At 39.4% G+C, this 13,342-nt stretch overlaps 1 protein-coding gene across 6 annotated transcripts in view; it reads left to right on the top strand.

Moving 5' to 3' along the window:
• ANKS1B (ankyrin repeat and sterile alpha motif domain containing 1B) overlaps window positions 1-13,342 on the top strand; it is a gene marked incomplete at its 5' end in the record, with an annotated part of 434,494 nt that overhangs the window by 156,252 nt on the left and 264,900 nt on the right. For 4 of the 6 annotated variants that reach the window (XM_082773376.1, XM_082773375.1, XM_082773374.1 and 1 more), the window contains one exon: window positions 11,765-11,945. In XM_082773376.1, the coding sequence (XP_082629502.1) occupies window positions 11,765-11,945 (181 nt within the window). Of the gene's footprint in view, window positions 1-11,764; window positions 11,993-13,342 lie in introns of all 6 variants that reach the window. The other 2 variants (XM_082773377.1, XM_082773372.1) reach the window with 2 other exon arrangements.

Raw genomic sequence — 13,342 nt, 5'->3', positions numbered from 1 at the left:
CTGTATTGCTGCACAATTAATGGGTAGAAGACATTTAACAGCTCCAGAGGAGGATATTTTCAAAAAATTTCCTTAGAGGATAATGGATATTTTGTGATCACTTAATAACAACTTTAGCCAAAATATTATTAAAGAGATTCATTGCAAAATATCCCCTTTGTCACGTAACTATAAAACGTAATTCTATTTGGACTATTTTAATTAAAGCTGAGATAATATGAAAATATAAATACATCTACCCAAGACACAGTACTAATGAAAATAGCAAGCAGTATGCGTGAGTGCATTAAATCACAGTTCAACAATGTACTGAAGCGCAAGACTAACTTAACACAGGAAAATGCTCTTTATTTTAAGGAGTGTTATGCTTTAAAAATATTACTTCATTTTCTTGGTAAAATTGGTCGTTTATCTGGAGAACTTCTCTTGGCTGAGTTTCCTGGTTTAATATAAAAATAAATGATACAGAACAATAGAAAATTTTTCATATCTGAATTTGTAACAGTCCAAGCTGGTGAAATACTGAGCGTAAAGATTGGATACTGAATGGTAGGTATGTACTTTGACACTAGTGAATTAAACAGTGTCAGAGAATGTCTCTGAGCTCTGGAAGGTAGTCATCTATACTATATGTTGAATTCTTAACACAGTCTTTATACAGTTACGGAGCTGTACAATTCCATCTCTTCAAAATTGTCCATTGTTGGGCCTAATTTGGAATTTTAATGGGCCAAGGTCCATTCCAAGGAGGCAGATTTTTTTGAGGACCCTTCTCTGAAATTTTAATAGTTTTAATAGCAAGAGCGTGAACTAATCCATACCAGTTGCCCTGCCCTACTATATATATGTTTGGAGATGGCAATACATTCAAAATTATGAAGTTTGAAGCCATATCTACAGTGCTATAATGGGTATCCACCAGATTCATAGCATTTTCCTTTGTTTCTGTGTCGTACGGGGCAGTTTTGAGAGTTTTGAGCATCTTACTTACTGAATAATCTTTTATCATCATCAGAAAATGCAGCACACTTTCACACATGCATGCTACCTGTAGCATGCAACTTAAAAAACAGCTATCACCTTGACCCTTCAAAATTTGTAATATGCAATTAATGATACAAGTAATTTTCATAATCTGTGGCTCAAAATGGGATATTGCTAACAGCTGAAAACTGAGCTTTTCTTTTTTTCTTTTTTTTTAATTAATTAATTTATTTATTTTTAAGAAAAGGGCCTTACAGCATCCATTTTCCAGGTGTCTCACTTAAGATAACATTTTCTTGTCTATAAAAGCTAGAAATTTATATAAATGAGGAACAATACATTGTTCTTATTTGCCAAAATTATTTTTCACAATTTGGAGCTTATTTCAAGCAATGTTTTCTAGGATAGGAATAACGGAGTATCTTCAGATTTTAGTCAGAGAGGGAAACCACTGCAAAAGTGTTATGGTTTTTAGTGTTAAAACTACTACACCTCACAACCCACAGCTGTGATATGGTTGCAATTAAATGGAAAGTAAAAGCCAAGGGAAGAGGAAACTAGGAGAAGAACCATTCTTCCCCTTATTCATTCCCAGTCTCATTTGTCATCTAAGACAAGAGGTAAGATGAAAGGTAGCAGCAATCCCCTGATTTTCAGTAATATACTCCAGTGGAAGACATCTAAAGGAGGAGCTAGTAAAACATGCACAGAGAACAGAAACACAGGAACAGAAAACACTGTGCATATATGGTACCTAGTCACATTGCATGACTTTCTAGCCATAGAGAAAAGAGCTGTGTATGTGCCTTGAATGTGTCACAGATGGTGAGGTGATCAAAGTGTGCTGTTAGGTCATGGAGACTATTGTGAAGAAGTATGCACTTTCTGCTCATGTTGGATGGAAGAGGTGTCTTTCCCTAAACAGAAAATCAAACAATTTTCTAGTACTTTCAGAGTGCCATTAAAAAGTAACTTAGTTTTAAAATGTGTTATACTATTAGTAAGGGATTTACAGTTTAAAAAAAAAAAAAAAAAGGCAAGAAAAAAAAACACCTACAGTGAAACCATTTTATTTTTATATCTGTGTGTGTGTTTTTCTAAATTCTCATGATCTTGTAAGCTCCCTGTTGTGGCTGCTTGGGATATATATGTTCCAGCCACTGTGTAATTTCTGCCTTCTGCTCTTAAACTAAATTAAGTTGTTGAGAAATAAAAACAAGAATGTCAAGATGGGTGTTGAAAATGCCTATATTTTATTTTTAATTGTAGTTGTATTTGTAATTTAAGATTATATGAAATGAAGTAACAGAAGACTAGATTACTTTGTTAAAAAGACAATGCATCTTCAGCTTGTTTAACATAGTATGTTGAGGCTTGACAGAATAATTGATTCAGGAGTACAGTAGCAGTTCAGTGCATTCTGTCACTTTTAGGCGACATAGATTAATCAAATCCAGATCCATCAGAATCTCCAGATTTTGCAATTTCAAAGTTACTTGATCATTGGTGATGGATGGTGTCCTTTAGGAGTCTGTCTTGGGACAAGCACTGTTGAGTATCTTTATCAACAACATAGACAAAGGGATTGAGTGTACTGTCAGCAAGTTTGCAGCTGAGTGGTGCAGTCGATACAACTGAAGGAAGACATACCATCGAAAGGGACCTGGACAAGCTAGCCCATGTTGGCCCATGTGAACCTAATGAGGTTCAGCGAGTCCAAGTGCAAGGTGGTGCACCTGGGTTGGGGCAATTCCAGACATGAGTACAGATTGGGAGAACTCACTGAGGGTAGCCCAGCAGAGGACTTGGGGGTTCTGGTGGACGAAAAACTCAACATGAGCCAGCAGTGTGCATTTGCAGACCAGAAGGCCAACTGAATCCTGGGCTGTATCAACAGAGGCGTGGCCAGCAGATCGAGGGAAATGAATGTCCCCCTCTGCTCTGCCCTTGTGAGGCCACACTTGAAGTGCTGCATCCAGGTCTAAGGCCCCCAGCACAAGAAGGATGTTGATCTGTTAGAATGAGTCCAGAGAAGGGCTGTGAAGTTGGTCAGAGGGCTGGAGCAGCTGTCCTATGAAGAAAGGCTGAGAGACATGGGGATGTTCAGCCTGAAGGGGAGAAGGCTCCTGAGAGACTTCATTGCATCTTTTCTTTTTTCGTAAAAGAAATTGGAGAGAAACTTTTTGCTCAGGCAAACAATGACAGGACAAGAGGGAATGGTTTTAAACTAAGAGGGGAGATTTAGATTGAGTGTTAGAAGGAAGTTCATCACTCAGAGGGTGGTAAGGCACTGGAACAGGTTGCCCAGAGAAACTGTGAATGCCCCATCCCTGGAGGTGTTCAAGACCAGGTGGGACGAGGCCCTGGGCAACATGATCTAGTGGGTGGCATCACTGCCTATGGCAGAGGGGTTGGAACTAGATGGGCTTTAAGGTCCCTTCCAATTCAAGACATTCTATGATCTTAGTTTGGATCCTATAAGCCAAGTAACTTTTGGCACCATCCTTAACTGATGAGAATTAATCAGGCCTGCTGATTTCTGCAGATCAAAACTGAGTGACTGTCCGCCAGCCTGATGCAATCCCATTTACCACAACCTTTTGAGCCCTGCCTGTCAGCCAAGTGCTTACCCATTGTATGATGTTTTTGTTTAGCTGTACGCTGGACTTTTTGTCCAGTAGAATCCTATGGGAAAGTGTGTCAAAAGATTGACTGAAATCCAAAAAGATCACATCAGCTGGTTTCCCTTGATCGACTAAATGGGTGATCTTATCATAAAAGAAAATCAAGTTAGTCAAACAGAATCTACCCCTTGTGAACCCATGTTGGCTGGGACCAGTGACTGCATTGTCACACAGGTGCACTTTAATAACTTCAAGGATAATCTTCTCCATAATTTTACCAGGCACTGATGTAAGACTGACAGGCTTGTTGTGCCAGGGTCTTTTTTCTTACCCTTCTTGAAAATTGGAACAAAATTTGCCAGCTTCCAGTCTACTGGGACCTCTCCAGATTCCCAAAACCGTTGAAAAATAATTGAGAGAGGTCCCACAATGACATCAGCCAGCTCTCTAAGCACAGTGGAATGAATCCCTGTTTATTTCTCATACTGCGAGTGTTTATGTAGAAGCACTTCAAATGCACCTCATTGTACACAGCACCTTCTGAGAGAGGTGTATCCCATCTGGTGCCAGCAGGGCTGGTGTTGTGTAGACCTTCCTGTGATCAACAAACCCAAAGTTCTGCTCATTGCACCAGTCTTGAAGCTACATATTGATGTGCTGAGTCTGCTTGTCAACAGCCCTCCTAACAGAAGGACAGAGGCAAACACAACCTGTGACCCTGATCCTTTAACCAGTCGCCCCAAATCCCTAAGGTCCCTTTTGATCACTCTCAGACTTCTCCTTGCTCCTTTGCCATTACCAGCCTGAAAAAACAGTAGTGGGTAGTAGTCGGTGGACCGTACATGGCGAGTGACTTTCCTGGGAATGTCTCTTACCTGAGCCCAAGGCAGGCAGCAGACTTGCCTGTGGGTTGGGTCTGGATGGCATATTGGGCCCTCTGTCCCTTTCAGAAGGGAGTCCCCCATGACGATAACCCTTCTTTCTTGACAGAAGATGCAGTGATGTGGGGGGTAGATTGCTTTGCTTTAGGCACCCCTTCCAGTTGGGATGGGCTTTCATCTGCATCATTGTTTCGACTGTTGTGTTCTAGAACCTCATAGCTGCTATATAAGGGTAGATGGGAAGATGAGGTGGGCAGGGAGAGGGCTCGTCTACCACCCTAAGCAGCAACCTGCTTCCATTCCCCCTGTTGGCCTATGTCCCTTCCTGCTGCCTGGCGGGATGGGGAACTTCTCGCTTCTGTGTGGCAGCTGCCTGATGAGATCGATGAACCTTTGTTATTTGTGTTGTGGCTTGTGAGTCTGTATCAGAGAGGGTAGAGTATGCTTCCACCAGTCAATTTCCCTCTCTGACTCCCTGATGCTCCTTAGCCTACCCAACTCTTTCTGAAGCTCCACCACCAGGCCGAGCAATTCTTCAACCTGGGCACACCTCCCACAAGCATAGCCACCGCTGCTGCTGTCGGACACTGACAGAAGACTCAGGCGCACCTGCTGCCCAAGACCTGGATGGCTGCATGTTTCCCCAAGACCTCTGTCTGGGTGACTGTGGCTGAAGAGGCCGCAAGAGATGCGGAGGCCATGTTTTTCTGCCTAGTGGATACCATTGCCGGGCTCTTCACAAGCAGGTTACAGCCACCATTGGGAAAAACTGTTGGAAAAGAGCAGTGAGGGTGCCCCCGCCACTCGCGCTAACTGCACACACTGCCGCGCTAACTGCGGCGTCCTGCCCTGACTGAGCCAACCCACACTGTCTGCCTGTCCTGGTCACTCGAGCTCCCTAGGCTCTGCCTCTGTATGGCCAGAGAGGGGGTGCTGCTGGCTCCGCACATGCCTCCTCAGGGCCCTTGCGAGGGCTGCCGAGCCCCGGCGGCTCCATCGGCTGTTGCGAGTGGCTTTGATGCTGGAAAAAAAAGCTCTGCCTGCCTTGGTCCCCCGTTCTGCTGCAGAGCACGTCTACCCCAGAACCGATCGCCTCGGCGACTGGTTGCAATACCTCCCGTGGCACAATCTGAGGCCATTCCCTCTAGTCCTGTCACTAGTTACCTGTGAGAAGAGGTTGACACCCAGCTCCCCACACCTTCCTTTCAGGTAGTTGTAGAGAGCAATAAGGTCTCCCCAAGCCTCCTCTTCTCCAGACTAAACAACCGCAGTTCCTTCTGCTGCTCCTCATGGGACTCGTGTTCCAGGCTGTTCACCAACTTTGTAGCCCCTCTCTGGACACACTCCAGGGCTTCAATGTCCATATTGTTATGAGGGGCCCAAAATTGAACACAGTACTTGAGGTATGGCCTCGCTAGAGCAGAGTACAGATCTGTACAGAGAACAGTTCACCTCCTTGGTCCTGCTGGCTACACTATTCCTGATACAAGCCAGGATGCCATTGGCCTTGGCCACCTGGACACACTGCTGGCTCATGTTCAGGTGAGCATCAATCAGCACCCCCAGATACTTTTCCTCTGCACAGTTTTCCAGCCACTCTGCCCCAAGTAGGACATTATGTAGGGCAGCTGGAATTTAGCAGGAACACTGCAGAATTTCTCACGACTTTTTGTTTCTTAGCGATTGAATGAGTCACACATCTGTCACTTGGGAGAGTTCTTTACCCCTGTTTGGCATCTGTAAAATGGGTCTAATAACTGCCATAGTGCAGAGAAGTGTTGTGAAAATTATTTCTGTGAAGACTGTGATGTGGCTCTGTACACAAATTCCAGATAAGAGAAGGTGGAGTCACAAGCTTGTATTGCAAAGTACTTCAAAGTTGGAGAAATATTTTTATGTTTAATTGGAAAAGGAATTGTAAATACACATATTTAATTGGAGTGAAACTCCCTTTCCTGGATGTTGTGAGAAATATTGAGTGATTCTTTGCATGCTCAAAGTACTACTTACAAGTCATGCTAGCATACAGAATTTGCATGTAGCTTCCTTTCATTGGAGCAGTTAAGTAATGTCTTCCTTGTACATTTTAGTAGAAAGGCAATTCAATATGTGTACTTTGATGCCTTTCCTGTTTTGTGGTGTTCTAATATGTATTGATACATATTCACTACTGACTTAGCATGAAAATGTTCTTCTTATTAGACTTGATTTGAAAGTTAGTTAAATCTTGTTGTTGCAATATCTTCAAATATTTTTATTGATATATTTTTGTTTTTGCACCGATGATGAGTTTCTTTGTTAGGATGATTTGTTTTAGATTGATCTAGGATTTTCTAGGTTAGGAAAAATTTGTTAGGAAAATTGAAATAATAGTCATCAAGAAACATTTCAAAGTAAGCAAAATCAGTCATTAAAGAAATTTACGCATAAAAAGTAAATTAAATACGTGAATGTAATGAATAAAGAAAACTACTTAAGAACAAATCTGTATGTGGTTATGTAGCATACATATGGGTGTAAAGCTAAGTCATGAGTATGCTACAGATTCACAAGGCTTATCTAAGTGCACATAGACCTCAGTAGCATGAAGCAGATGTGATGACTGACAAAGCTGACTTTGGTACAAAGAATGAAGGAAGCATTCTCTTTGGGACAGAATTTTGTGTTTATACAATTTCCACTGTTCTAAAATTTTTACCCCAACTACATTTCCTGGACATTATGGTGTTCTACATAGTAAATAATCTTTTTAGAATTATTCAGGACCTATCTTGACAGATCTTGGTAAAAGTAATCTGTGAGTGTCTTTGGCAGATGCAATCCAGGAAGCCAAGGTGCAAGACTCCAGTAAGTTCATTACTGGCTATAAGTTCTGCTGGTAAGACTGGAATTAGGCTCCATACTCTAACAAATGAAGTAAGGTGTCAAGTGTGTCTACATGTGCGCTAGAGGTGGAATTCAATATGGGACTAAAACAGCTCTGCTTTCATCTCTGTACATAAAAATCTCTGTTTGATTTGGATGTCTAGTCTGTCATAATGCTCTGGAGAAATGTAGGATTCAATGCAGTTGCCCAAAAATAGGCATCTAATGTCATTTGAGATGTCATTAAGTTGTCTTTCACTTGCATATGGAGCCTGTCAGATATAATACAGAAAGTAGGGGAGACCTGCAGTCTTCTGGATGGCTGCTGGAGGCCCAGGTGGGATGCCACAAAGAATATCCAGTGATGCTAGATGCCTGTGTTAAGGCAAGCGAATTAAAATCAAGTTGACTGGGGTGAATTGTTCTCTGGGCTCTAATGATTGATGCAGAAAAGTGCCTACTTGCCATGGTCCCCTGCTCCGTTGCAGAACGTGACTGCCTCAGAACCAATCATCTGTGGCTGTGAAATGGCAGCAACTCCTGATTTAAATGGCCAGCTACCACCGCTGCTGGCTCTGCCTGTGAAGAAATTGAGGCCCTGGAACATGTCCAGGGATGGGCTACGAAGCCGGTGAAGGGCCTGGAACACAAGTCCTATGAGGAGCAGCTGAGGGAACTGAGGTTGTTTAGTCTGGAGAAGAGGAGGCTTGGGGAGATCTTATTGCTCTCTACAACTATCTGAAAGGAAGGTGTGGGGAGCTGGGGGTCAGCCTCTTCTTGCAGATAACTGGTGATAGGACTAGAGGGAATGGCCTCAAGTTGTGCCACAGGAGGTTTAGGTTGGAAATTAAGAGAAATTTTGTCTCAGAAAGAGCAGTCAGGCATTGGAATGGGTTACCCAGGGAAGTGGTGGTGTCACCATCCCTGGGGGTGTTTAAGGAAAGGTTGGACATAGTGCTTAGGGACATGTTTTATTGGTGGTAGGGGGTGGTTGGACCAGATGATCTTGGAGGTCTTTTCCAACCTTAATGATTCTATGATTGTATTGAGTATATCTCAATTGACTGTAATGGGAGCTTAGTTACCTAGTGTACATGTAAATAGCTATGTTATAAATTTAGTTATCTAAATCTGTAGCTGAATTTAATCTTAACTGTAGAAAAAAAGGTGTGAACTGTAGTTTAGAGAATGAGAAACAGAGGGATGCAATCAACATAAATTATTTTACTGTGTCTCTATGGCTTATCAACTACACACATATACACAGGCACAAATAGAAGTTATAAGCAACAATTTTTTTGAGGTTAATTCACTCAGAGAAGAGAAGATCTTTACACAGAATCTGTGCTTAATTGAACCATGTTCCTCACTGAAACACACTTACTCCAACGCCCCAAAGAAGAAAATGAAAGAGATGCATGTGCCGTTATATGTACCATAAAGAGAAACTGTTAGCCCTCAATAGCAGAATATCATCCCTGCTTGCCTATCTGATATTTTCAGTGTTCTTCTGTGACTTAACTTTGCACTTGATGAATTTGTGCTCCCAGATATATTTAGAATATATTAATGAACCATTAGCATACTTTAACAACAAAACATTTTACACAACCCAGCAAAGGAGCAAAAGCCTTCTGTAGTTAGCTACAAAAGCTCAGATGTAAGATGCCTCAGTAATTATGTAGAGAAATTATTGGCACATGTTGGCAGATGAACCTTGTTAACTCCAAACAGTAAATCAGAAGTGTTATGCTGCAGCGTGCTAGAGCCTGCCTGAGGTTATGTTCAGAACCCTTACATTGGAAAGACATATTAAACTGAGATATGTTGAATTAATAATAATAATGTCAAAGCCCAAAATAATATAGGAAGTATTTTGTGTCACCCAGATCAACAGATGGTCGCATGATAGCACGAAGAAATAGAAAGCATATTTCAGCTTCTATAATTATTTTTTGAAAATCACTATAGACGTATTTTAAAATCACTAACCCATGTATCCAGAGAAAATCATAACTACTTATTGATGGACATGTTTTTTAGAAGTTAGGAGCATATGCATACTAATCTGGTCTGTAAAACAAACTTCAGAATATTTTTTTCTCCAGATACTTCTCCAGGTGTTTTTGTCAGACTCTTTAATGTGACAGTAGCTTGCAATAGTACAGTGAGGAGTAGTGAAACACCTGATCATCCATAAATTGGCAGAGGGCTATATGATGCATCAGATGCTGTCATTCTGACTCTAAGAAAGGGGCACACAGTTGAGGCAGTGGTTAGAAACCTGACTGGACAAAGGCCAGAGAAATTGTTTATGTACCTGCTTGGGAGGTTTAAGCCAGACCATCCCAGCTGCCCTTTTGGATAGGAACTGTCTCAGTTTAAGAGTAACCAGGATCCTGCACATCATGTTGCTCAAAGTGTCTTTCAGCTCAAAAGCTGAATTCCTGCAAAAGCACAAAGACACGTTGCTTGGAAAAGGGCCAGCAACATTTTTCTAAATTACCAGAGATATTTTTTGCTTTTAGAAATAATTAAGTCATTGATGAATTTGTTGTCTAGCAAGTGTGCAGCTTAGGTTTAATAACACATGTGAGTATTTTTGGCCTGATAAGAGACTTATTTTGGCGTAGGTCCCAAACAATGACTTTTAACCAGACTGTTTGATGTTGGAAGCTGGCCTTGTTCACTGAACTCTCCCATGAAATTACTGGCCCTAGGAATCGGCTTTTCAAAGCAAAAAGCTATCTTTAATTATTAGTAAAAGTAAATTCCCTTAATAGACCATAGATGAGTTCCAGATGAATGCCCAAATTTACCCTTCACAATTTTTATCAGTCTGAACAGGACACAGTTATTTCCTATGGTGCCCAACACAACTTTAAAAAACAATCATTGTTATCCAAACCCAAGTCTATTATTATTATTATTATTATTTTGTCAGACATTCCAATAGAAATTGTACATTTTTAGTGAAAGCAGCCTAGTTCTGTATTTGTAACATAAACATTGCAGCTCTCATAACCTAAAAATGAAATAGACCACAAACAAAATTGAAAATTACTCCACTGGGATAGATTGTATTTTAATAGGTAGTTCTAAGTAAGGAATGGTGAACAACTTCATGGTCTAGGGAAGATCTTATTGCTCCTGGGACAATAATTTAGTCTTGACACCAGTAAGTAGCAAATTCTTGACCTTTACAAATATTTGGTCCTGCTAAGCTTAACATATTGCAACAAGGCAACATTTATTCTCTTTCTCTATTAATTTATTTGCAGTTTTAGTTATCTTGGGCAGCTGTTCACAAGATATTTTTCCCTGTCATGCAGGGAAAAGTGTACAGACAACTGTACCCCAGAATGCAGGACCTCCTCTATTTTGGAGAAGCCATGTAATGTTTCAGGTCATTGCACCTAAAGCAGCAAGGAGCATCAAGGCTATTTAGTGTGTGGAGCCATATCAGTGCTGCAGGTTAGCAACAAACTACTTATCATGATGTTGCAAACCATTAGTGGTCTGTGGCTTATAGTCTATGACTGAGAGCACTATGGTGATGTCTATATTAATAAGAAGTGCGGTGCAATAGGAACAGATCTGTGGAGTGAAAAAGTTGTTGTTGACCTGATATTCAAATGATACAGATTTCATGGGTTTTACTTTGGACTAGCTTTAGCGTAGTCTTATTGTCGAAAGGACATAAGGACCTGGAATTATACAATCCTGGAATGTACTTATGGTGTAGGTCCACCCAAAAGTTACTAATGAGTTACCAATGCTCTGAGACTGCTCTGCAGTGCAAAGTATACTACATTGAGTGGGATCAATCCAGAAGTTTACTTCAGAAGTACATGCTTGATAGAAACTAGTATAGATGCATTCCATGAAAACTTATTAAAAAAAAAAAATTTCCATGTATGTTTTTGTTTGTTTGTTTGTTTGTTTGTTTTAGCTGACATTAAGTTAGCCCTTCAAAAATTGGATAAGCAGTAGAGGGCTGCTTTTGAGTAATGAGTGCTTGGTATTATTTTGTACATTTCTTTATACAGGCATAAGTAATCTAATTGTTTTTCAAGATGTATCCAGCAATGCAGCTGGTGCAGAGCTACTTTTGTAGCAAAAGATGATACCAGTTACATATGAGGTTGTGAAACCTTATTTTGAATTAAATTGATTAGAATTAATACACTTTTTTTTTTTTTCTAATAAAGATTAATACAAATTTTGAAACAAATTATCTCTAATTCACTGCAGCTTGTTGTATGAAAATGTTTTTACTAGTATAACCTTTTGGGCCAAATAAAAACAGTAAAAAGACAGAAACTCTAAGTAAGTTTACTAAATGTCAAGTGATAAAAAATATACATGAATAAGTATGTATTTTTTACTCCAAACTTCTTTTTCTTATAGCCCAAGCAGCGCACATCAATAGTATCTTCTCTGGAATTTCACCGAATGAATCACAGCCATGACTACTTTGAAATCAACTCATCCATCGCCTGTACAAGTTTTATTTCTACACCTGCAATCAGTCCACCTAATTATTCCTTTGGATCTCTGGAAGACAGTGTTGAAGAGAGAGAACTTACAGGTATTGAAAGAAAGCTTACTTTGCCTATCAACAATAAAACTAGTTCTGTGGGCTTATGCTGGAATTGCTGTTGTCTTCAGTAGTGAAATACATTTATTATAAATATACATAATTATTCCTGAATTTTTAATGAGACCCCCAACTAAGGGGTCTCATTTAACATGACCTATAATATTAAAATACACTGGATGTTCTATTTTGAATAAAACCAACTCTGTTGGTTTGGCAACTTGTTGCTAACTCTTGTTGGCATCTCCCAGATGGCATCTCAAATGCCTGGAACTTAGGTACCCTATGTTTGGAAATTACACTGATTCAGATACTCATCTACTTTCATCATTGTGTGGTCAGCATATTTAAAATGAATTTAAATGGGAAAAGTTAAATAAGAAATCATTATGTAGACCTCAATAAAAATAAATTAAAAAAATAAATAAAAAAGGAAGCAAAGATTTCTAAGTAGCCTGACTTTTTCTGCAGTAGTACTGGGATTAACTAAAGCAAAACTTAGGTGTATTGGCTCTGACAGTAAGAATTGCATAGAATTATAGTGTGATTGTAACTGTGAGGATTTTATATAGATAGATAAATTTATATAACGAAAACACTTTAAAAAGAATCAAAATCTTTTCTTCTTCACAGAACAGAACTTAAGGAGCAAGAAAGTGTTAATAAACCATGCATTTAGCTACTTCTGTCCCTTCATATTTCATAAAGAAGTTGTTTTATTTAGGTTAAATCTATAGCAGAAGACTTTAGTATTTGGGAATGCTAGTGTACTGAAACAGCTGTCTCTGATAGCAAATTTACATGACCTGCAGATGGAGTTATTTCTTTTAAAGGGATACTGTATTTAAGATATAAATAGATTACTATAAAACAAATTTAGTATATATTTAGTACAAACTTATTGATAAGCTTCTGTACAATTTTTCTTCAAATGATATGAATCCTGTACATTTCTGTTTGGTAGGGTTTGAAAATTCTGAAATCTGTAGAACTTAGTGCTTTAAAATAATCATAAAAAAATAAATTTAATAGTTAAAGGAAAACAAAACTTTATTGTTAAAGAACTGTCTTGAAATAAGCCAAGAATGAACTTTGTTATGAAGAAAGAGTTAAAACGTCCAGAAAGCATTCATATTTATTTTCTCGTACTGGCTGTGACATTATCTTTGAAAGTAAAAGAATGTGCCTAATTTCGTGGTTATAGCAAAACTTTTCAAGCCTAACTGGAAATAATTCATTTGAATGGTATCTGGGGTCATTTGGTTCTTTCAGTCAGGGGGTTCTGTTTCTGCTGTAAATTTTCTTTAGTAATTACAATTTTATTTCAAGTAGTTGAATCGTACTAAATACATCCTGATGCTTAAAAACAAAATTAAGAAAACTGAAAG

The sequence above is a fragment of the Aythya marila genome, assembly GCF_965140915.1.
Source record: "Aythya marila genome assembly, chromosome: 1".
Lineage (NCBI taxonomy): Eukaryota > Metazoa > Chordata > Aves > Anseriformes > Anatidae > Aythya > Aythya marila.
This window is presented reverse-complemented; position numbering and strand designations above follow the sequence as displayed.